The 8,833-nt window shown below is 47.5% G+C and overlaps 1 protein-coding gene across 1 annotated transcript in view; it reads right to left on the bottom strand.

Annotated features, from left to right (window-relative positions):
- MEGF9 (multiple EGF like domains 9) overlaps nt 1-8,833 on the bottom strand; it is a 39,104-nt gene that overhangs the window by 12,536 nt on the left and 17,735 nt on the right. The window contains 1 exon segment of the mRNA XM_026686753.2: nt 850-1,048. Within this exon segment, the coding sequence (XP_026542538.2) occupies nt 850-1,048 (199 nt within the window).

Here is an 8,833-nt window from a genome sequence, read left to right as displayed (position 1 = left end):
GAAAAGAATAATGCCCCCACTGCGCCACCATGGCTCCAAGAAGGACCCCAACCTTGTCCTCCTCCTCCTCCTCCTCCTCCTCCTTCCAGTCCACAAACCCCTCTCCTTTCCAGCACAGATATTATCTAGTTAGGTTAAGAAATGTCTGCAAGAAAATCACCAAGGTCAGAGAGCACAAAGGACCTCACAGATCTCTTCTTTTCCTCCTCCTCCTCCTCCTCCTCCTCCTCCTCCTCCAACCCCACTTCCTTCAAACACTATTATCAAGTTTCATAATGAAATTCCTGCAAGGAAAGAACTTGGAGAGAGGAGAGAGGAGGAGAGAGGAGAGAGGAGAGAGAGAGAGAGAGAGAAGGAAGGTGGCCTAATTGGGACCCCTTCCGACATTCCAAAACTACCATGACCAACGTTCCCTGGCCAGTTAAAAAAAAGAAGGAACAAAGAAGGTGGTGGCAGGCGAGACATTTGAAGGGATTCTCTCAGAGTTGGGCTGCTGGGGGTTTGCAAGGAGACCCCCCTAGCTAAGATTATGGGCAGTTCAGACAACCCACAAATCTCACTCCTGGCTGGCCCCACCCACCACACCCCTCCCCTCCCAGGAGTCCCCACATGGCCCATTTCCGGCTTCCAGGGAGCCTCCGGAGGCCAGGAGTTCATTTTGCCCTCCTGGAGGATCGAGCCAAGCCTCCGGAGCCCGGGAAAGGCAGAAACACTCCCCCCCATCACCGCCACTGAGATGCAGGAGGCTGACTAGGCCACGCCCATCATGGCCACGCCCACCCAGCCACCGGGGCAGAGAGAATAATTCCTTGCTCAAATATGGGAAGCCCACCCCTGGGTTCTCCTTACTTGTCGCAGGACAAAGAGGCGGAGTCCTCGGGATGACACTCGCAAGGAAGGCAGCGCCGGTGAGATGGACCGAGATGGTAGCCGTCTTCGCACCGGTCGCACGAGGGCCCCGCGTAACCTGGGCGGCAGTGGCAGTGACCCGTGGCATTGCACTCACCCACACTTGTGCTTCCGACGGAGCTGCAGTTGCAGAAGACATCTGCAAGAGGAGCAAAGGAGGACAAAGAAACCTGAAATGAATCATGGACTGATTGCAGAATCATATTTCCTCTCTCTATATATTTTTTGTACAGTTGAGTCATTGCAGACAACACACCTGTCCTCAGATCCCCATTTGGAGAGGGTAGGACAAAAATCCAACGCAATCCTAAACTGCATGAACTGAAGGATACAATCAAGATCACATGAGGCCCTAATACCACTCTATAAAGCCTTAGTAAGACCAAACTTAAGACACTACTACATCCAGTTTTGGTTACCACACTCTAAAAAGGATGTTGAGACTCTAGAAAAAGTGCAGAGAAGAACAACCAGGATGGTTAGGGGACTGGAGGCTAAAACATACGAAGAACGGTTGCAGGAACTGGGCCTGGCTAGTCTAGGGAAGAGAAGGACCAGGGGAGACAGGATAGCCATGTTCCAATATTTGAGGGGCTGCCACAGAGAGGAGGAGGGGATCAAGCTATTTTCCAAGGCACCCAAAGGCCAGACAAGGAATAATGGATGGAAACTGAACAAGGAGAGATTCAACCTGGAAATAAGGAGGAATTTTCTCACTGTGAGAACAATCAATCAATGGGGCAGAAGTTGTGGGAGCTTCATCACTGGAGGCTTTCAAGAAGAGACTGGACTGCCATTTGTCAGAAATGGTGTAGGGTCACTGCTTGGGTGGAGGGTTAGACTAGATGACCTACAAGCTCCCTTCCAACTCTGCTAATCTGTTAAAAGCCAATTCAACTGAATCTCCAAATTGGAGGTCTGAATCAAATTGAAGAGATGGCTTAAAGCATTAAGATCTGTATGACCATTAACTCTTATTTTTATTCTTGCAACATACTCCGAGGTGGAGCAGGCTTAGCTAGTCTAAGGCCAAGCAGGTCTTTGAACTCCAATCCAGCCCAACCCAAAAACCACAATTAGACCACACCTGTTGAGGTACAGCATCTCGGCCTAAAATTAATGCCATCTTCATCTCAAAGGTGCTTTACCAAGAGGCAACTGGACTTTCTGGTTTTTTCCTTGGAGACATTTCGCTTCTCATTCAAGAAGCTTCTTCAGCTCTGACTGGATGGTGGTGGGGAATGGAAGGATTTATCCTCCTTGCAGACAGCTGGTCATTTGCATCCTTTTAGAGGGTCGTTGAGGCCATTTGGAGGTTTATCTGTGTCCTCAGGGTCACCTAAGTGGTGCAAATGGGTATGGAGCCTTCTTGGAACTGTTGAAAGGACCGTGTTGTAGATTGGAGGTGGCCTCAACAACTTGCTAAAAGAATGCAAATGATCGGCTGTTTACAAGGAGTATAAATCCTTCCATTCCCCAGCATCATCCAGTCAGAGCTGAAGAAACTTCTTGGATGGGAAGCAAAATGTCTTCAAAGAAAAACCAGAAAGTCCAGTTGCCTCTTGAAAAAAGCACCTTTGGGACAGCCATGACCTGGATGACTGAGAAGGTCCACAGACATCAATCTCATCTTTCATGTCTGCAGACATACTTGTTTTGAGCCGAGCGCCTGCTCCGGCAGAGTCCCTTGGCTGATCTTGGCCCTGTTGGTATCTCCAAGTTAGATCTCCAACACAAGGTTGCTTGGGAAGCTGAAGATTGATAAGATGAAATAGCAGGAAGGATTATCTAGGATCACATGTCTGGATTGGAATCCCAAGAACTAGACCAAGGTTGGTCCATATGCCAACATTTTCTCCAGAGTTTCAGGTCAATGCTTCAACCGAACTGCAGTTCTGCCTACGACAGGAGCTTTGAGTTTCAACACCACATGGTTTCCAGTCTCTGGGACAGATTTCCCCCTCGGGTTTGCAGGAGACCACCCAACCCAGGCGTTGGACCGAACAGTTTTGCAAAATGTTCCTCTACAAGAAAACATCCCATCTGATTCACGACCACTGGTAGCCTCCAAAGCTTGCACAAAGGAAACATTTGAAGGAGATTAGAGCAGTGGTCGTCAACTAGTGGGCCGGGGACCACTGGTGGTACACGAGAAAATTTTGGCGGTCCGCAGAGAAAACAAAGCTTCCATCACTTGCATTGCAAACAACACGAGGTAGTGAGGGGAAGGGGGAAAAGGGCGGAGGGGGGGAAATTTGCCCCACTTGCCCCACGCGCCTGGCCCGGCCACTGGGCTGCTTCTTTCCACTTCTTTCGTCTTCTGTTTTTGGCTGCATGCAAGGAAAGCAGCAAAAGTCTTTCTTTCTCTCCCCCAAACGCCACCAGAAATGAGTCTTTGGGGCCTGCAAGGCCTCCTGCTCCAAGAGGCTGAGCTGGCAAAGACTCATTTCTGGCAGAGTTTGGGGGAGAGAAAGAAAGACTTCTGCGGCTGCTGCTGCTTTCCTTGCATGAAGCCAAAAGTTTCTCTCTCTCTCCTCCCGAGAACAGAGCTGGAGATGGTATCCTGCAATCCCAAATAAAGAACGATCGATCGGTAGGAAAACGGGGTGGGGAATTTTCCTGCAGACTTTTTTTGGGGATTTTTCCAGGGTCTCTGGTCTGCGGGATTTAAAATTATGAGTTTGGTGGTCCCTGAGGTCCAAAAGATTGGCGACCTCTGGTTTAGAGGATGTGCAGGCAGCCTTTTCCCTTTCTGTCTTGCGAGAAGATTATCTGATCAAGCGGACACATGTTAGATGCGTCGTTCCCACCAATTGCCAGGAATGGTCTGATCCAGCATTATTCAAGAGCTTTGGAGGCCTGGCCCATGGCAGAAGAAAGACAGGTTGATCCTTTGATCCCACCACCACCAACGCTTACTCAAAAAGAGCCACGCCATCAGCTCAAAGCCTCATTGTTTTTCCAAAGTTGTACCTCATCAGCAAAAAACGGATACAAACAATGTCCAGGAATGACACACAGAATGTCCATCAAGTTAGAAAAACTCTCGTGCAACGGTTGAGAAACATTTTTTTTTTCCTATCTCCAGAACCCTGAAACCAAGTTTAATGAACAGAGCCTCTTGCTGGAGCTAGCAGTTTGGAGATATACAGATTGACAAGAGTTGGAAGGGACCTTGTAGGTCATGTAGTCCAACCCCCCACCCAATCAGGAGACCCTATGCCATTTTGGACAGAGGGCAGTCCAGTCTCTTCTTGAAAGCCTCCAGGGATGAAACTCTCAAAACCTCTGAAGGCAACTCCAATGTTCCATCGGTGGGTTGTTCTCCCTGTCAGAAAATTCCTCCTTATTTCCAGGTTGAATCTCTCCTTGGTCAGTTTCCATCCTTCCTTCCTTATCTGGCCTTCAGGTGTTTTGGAAAACTTAGATGCTACCAAGCAACTAGCTGTTCTGGTCACAAGGTTCACCTTTCTTTGAAAGTGTGAAGATACGGTTCTCCCAAGGGTGTCTAAACAAGATGCCCAAGAATCCACCTTGAAGGTCCACCCTAAAAACCAAGCTGTTAGGCTCGCTGCTTCCTGTGTCCTTTCAGTTGAAATCTTCCTTCAACCCAACCACCCGGCTTCCCCATAACTTTTTTTTCCCCCAACTACCCAACTAATCCCCGGTGTCTCTTTTAAATCTGTTTTGTTCATCATTTTTAAATCCCTAAGCAAACCCCAGGACAGGAAAAGCTAGTTATACAAGCCTGGCTCACCGCATGATGCCAAAAAAAAAAAAGAGAGAGAGAAAGAATTCTTTGATGCCCTCTTCACAACGCAGCATTCGCTGATTCACACAAACTTTTGGAAAGCCACAGACAGGGGTTTGATGGGCATCAACCTTTTAATTATACCCACAGCGCTGCGCCCACAACATCAGTATCTGGTCTACTAACTAGCAACACCATCCCGTGCGTTCATGTCTAGGAAAACTCCTTCTCCTAGGATGGATGCCTGTGTCAGAGAGAGAGAGAGAGAGAGAGAGAGAAAACTCCACCAGGGTTGTGTTGTGCAATGAAATCGACCTGATGGGAGTGGAGATGAGATCCAGGGACAAGAAACCTCCCTGAATTTCCAAGGACACACAACCCCACGGGCTGCTTGTCTTTGGTGAACCCAAACCAGAGGAGGGGGGGCTGCAGCCGGTTTGCACCGGTTCTCGCAAACCGGTGGTCGAGATTAGGTGCAATTTGGCGAACCGGCAAATCCCACCACTGGCTGCTCTTGCCCATTTTTTTAAGGCTGTTTTGGGTCATTTTAGGGGGCTGTTTTCAGCCCATTTGGGGGGGCATTTTCAGGCCTTTTTCAGGTCGTTTTTCAGGCCATTTTCTGGACCAAAAATGGCCTCAAAAATGGCCCCAAAATGGCCTGAAAACATCCTGTTTTTCGGGGTGTTTTCAGGTGGATTTTTGGGCCATTTTAGGCTATTTTCTGGGCCAAAAATGGCCTCAAAAATGGCCCCAAAATGTCCTGAAAACATCCTGGTTTTTTGGGGTGTTTTCAGGTGGATTTTTGGGCCATTTTAGGCTACTTTCTGGGCCAAAAATGGCCTCAAAAATGGCCCCAAAACATCCTGAAAACATCCTGTTTTTCGGGGTGTTTTCAGGTGGTTTTTTTGGTCCATTTTAGGCCATTTTCTGGACCAAAAATGGCCTCCAAAACAGCCACCAAACAGCTTGAAAATGGTCAAAAAACAGGCTGAAAAACGGGCGGGGTCAGCCAGTGGTGGGATTAGCCCCAACCGCTGAATCCTACTTACCTCTTCTTTTGAGGCGAGTGGCCAGGAGGCGGGGCTGGGTGTGATGAGTGACATCACTCACCCAGTCACATGACCAACCAGCCATGCCTACCCAGCCACAGAACCGGTTGTTAAAAAAAATTGCAGCCCACCACTGACCAAAACTCACACCGATCTGCAAGCCAGCCCTTTGAGAATAACTGGTGGGGGAGGAGGCTTTAAATGAAGCATGCTTGCAAAGCTGCTGTGGTGCTTCACACCATCCTGATGGCCTCCACCAGAAATCCCAGTTGAAACATCTCCAGAAGCCTCTCCTGGATGCTAGAAGGGTCAGAGGCCACAAGAGCTAAACAGAACACCTCAATAGGGGGAACCCTCCATGGTTGCATCATCCGGAGGAGACAAACAATACCACCTTGTCAAGGTGAAACCAAAGGTGGTTTTCCAAAAGACAACTGGACTTTCGTTTCTCCTTGGAGATGTTTTGCTTCTCATCCATTCTTCAGTTCTGAAAACATTTGGGTGACGATTGGGTGGTCTGTGTTCTGACCAAGCCTTCCGAGACCGTAATTACGCGCATGCTTATTTTAAAAACACGTCATTGTTTTATTGCAACGCTGGGAATTATTTTCATTCCCAGCTGGTAATGAACCTTAAACAGTCCCCCGAGATAAGCACCCACCTTGCTTTCCTGTGAAGTGCTGCCAAGAACAGAAGTGTCCAGTGAGCTAGAAAGAAAACCAACCAAAGTACAAAGAGCTTCAAGAATGAGTCTGAAACCGAACGAACAACGTTGCTTCCTGCAAAGGTTTCGTCATCTTTGCCTGCCCTTTATACCTTATGGGAGGGGCAATCACCTCCAAGCCTTATTCCTGAGTCGCCCCTTTTGTTTCAGCTGCTCTCGCCTTCTAGCAGCTCTGCGCATTGGGAACAGGCTCCCCTGGGTCCTCTGCCTTGCTGCTGCCAGACTCCAGAGGCTCCGGAGGCAGCACCCCACTCCCAGATGGTCCTGGCCCCATCTCCGCATCACATGCAGGACCCTCGTACGAATCCTCTCCAGACTGGTCCCCATTCTTCCCCACTGTCTGGCGAATCACAACAGCCTGTCCTATGGAAGACCGCTGATCTTGTCAAGGCATTGAAACCCTGTCTCTTTCCCCCAGACGGTGGATCAGAGCCTTCAGCAAACCCCATTTATCAAATTTAAGATCATTCTTTCCCTGTTTTTCTTTCTTTTCTTTTTTTTCGTCCTTCTCCCACGGAGATGTAAGTAGCCATGACAGCCTCGGTTGTCTTCCTGCAGCTGTGGCTTCCTTTTTTTCCCAAGGAGCTCATTTTTTACTATTATGGGGGGAGGGGGTTTCCCTGCTCTTGGCACGAAAAAGACAAGTGTTGAAAGCCCACAAATCAGACCGACACCAAAGGGGATTTACAAATGTCAGAATGTGTTGGGTTGTCAAGCCGTCGTCGTAGGGGAAATCAAGGCTGAAGAAGGCAAGAGATGGAGGGGGAGAACGCCCAGAAAACAGAGCTCAGGTCAGACCAAACACACATGGAGAAGGAGATACACCTACGCGGTTGTTACTTGCGGTTTGTTCATTGGAAGCCGTTGAGCCTTGAGTGGCAGAAAATTAAAGCAACTTACAGCAAGTACCTGGCATGGCCAACTCAGCCTTCAAGAAAGACGGTGGCCTCGTAAAAAAAATAACCTCAACTGACAAGCCTTAACAGAATAAGAGGGTTGGAAGGGACCTTGGAGGTCTTCTAGTCCACTTCCTACTTACAGAATAACAGGTTGGAAGGGACCTTGGAGGTCTTCTAGTCCACCTCCTTGCTTAAACAGAATAACAGAACACTAAAGAGCGGAACATTCTAGATCGACATTCTCAACTCCCGTGCTTTTCCAGATCTGATGGACAACTTGCCTACCATCCTTAATCATCAAGGGCAACTATTTATATCTATAAAAGAGAAATTCCACTCACGCTTCATCACAAAATCTCCAGAACCGTAAAGCCTACAAACTTGACATTTGGCACTTAGGTTCCTCTTGGCTTCTAGGGGCTCACTAAGAAAGGATTTCTCAAAATGACCATCAGAGCATTAGCATTTCCTATATTATTATTATTATTATTAACATGCTCTGATGCTAAGGAGTTCTACCACCTGAAAAGAAATCCTCTCCAAATGCAAAACGCCAGCAGAGGCGAGGAGTTTCAGTCTTACTTTCACAGCAGCACCAAGCAGCTTCAGTCCAGAACAGTTGAGCTAAGCCACGCCCAGGCTCCTTGCTGTCTCCTTCTTACTCATGCAGCAAATACTCTTTCAGTTTCCAAACAGCCCTCCACTCTCTCACACACTGACAGTACCCTAGCCAGGTGAATACTGATGGATGCTGGTAGGCAGGGGCAGAATTTTTCCCCTTATTTTCCTCCCCAAAAACTAGAGCCAACCACATAGTTTCATAGCGAAGTACGTGTACTCTACTAGTTATATATATTTTTGCTCCTCCTTTTTTATCAACCAGGTGAAAGACAGGCCTCTGAGCGTATTGTCAGATGGCAGAAGGTCAGGGAAGAACTTCCTGTTGGAAAAAACATTAAAGTGACAAGGAAAAAAAAATGGGACACACCTAAAGTTTATGGGTTGCAGGCAACCTCCCGCCCTTGGTTTTCTTTCCAAAACTCTTTTTAAGATTATAAAGGTGTGCATCTGAGTGTATCTCTTTATCAAGTGCGTTTAATCTTTCGACGAAGGGCTCCGGGGAAGAAGAACGGCTGTGTTGTCATAACTTGGAGATCAAAAGTCCTCCCAAATGAATCAAAGCCGACAGACTATCTTGGCTTGTTCCACTGACTTTTCCCTTTGTTCTATCTATCTTTTTTTTTTTGCCTCATCTCTATTTATAGAGACTAGGTCTACTCAGTAGTTCTGATCTAAGCTGTATTGGGTCCTCCCCACCCCACCCCACCCAAAAAGCATTGAATGCCGTCACCTTCAGATTTCATCTATCTTTCTTTCTTTCTTTCTTCTATATCTATCTATCATCTATCTATCTATCTATCTATCTATCTATCTATCTATCTATCTATCATCTATCTATCTATCTATCTATCTATCTATCTATCTATCTATCTATCTCTAT

Source organism: Notechis scutatus, chromosome 15, assembly GCF_049901735.1.
Source record: "Notechis scutatus isolate UNSWTSFEM ecotype Mainland chromosome 15, rNotScu1.2, whole genome shotgun sequence".
NCBI classification, from domain to species: domain Eukaryota; kingdom Metazoa; phylum Chordata; class Lepidosauria; order Squamata; family Elapidae; genus Notechis; species Notechis scutatus.
This window is presented reverse-complemented; position numbering and strand designations above follow the sequence as displayed.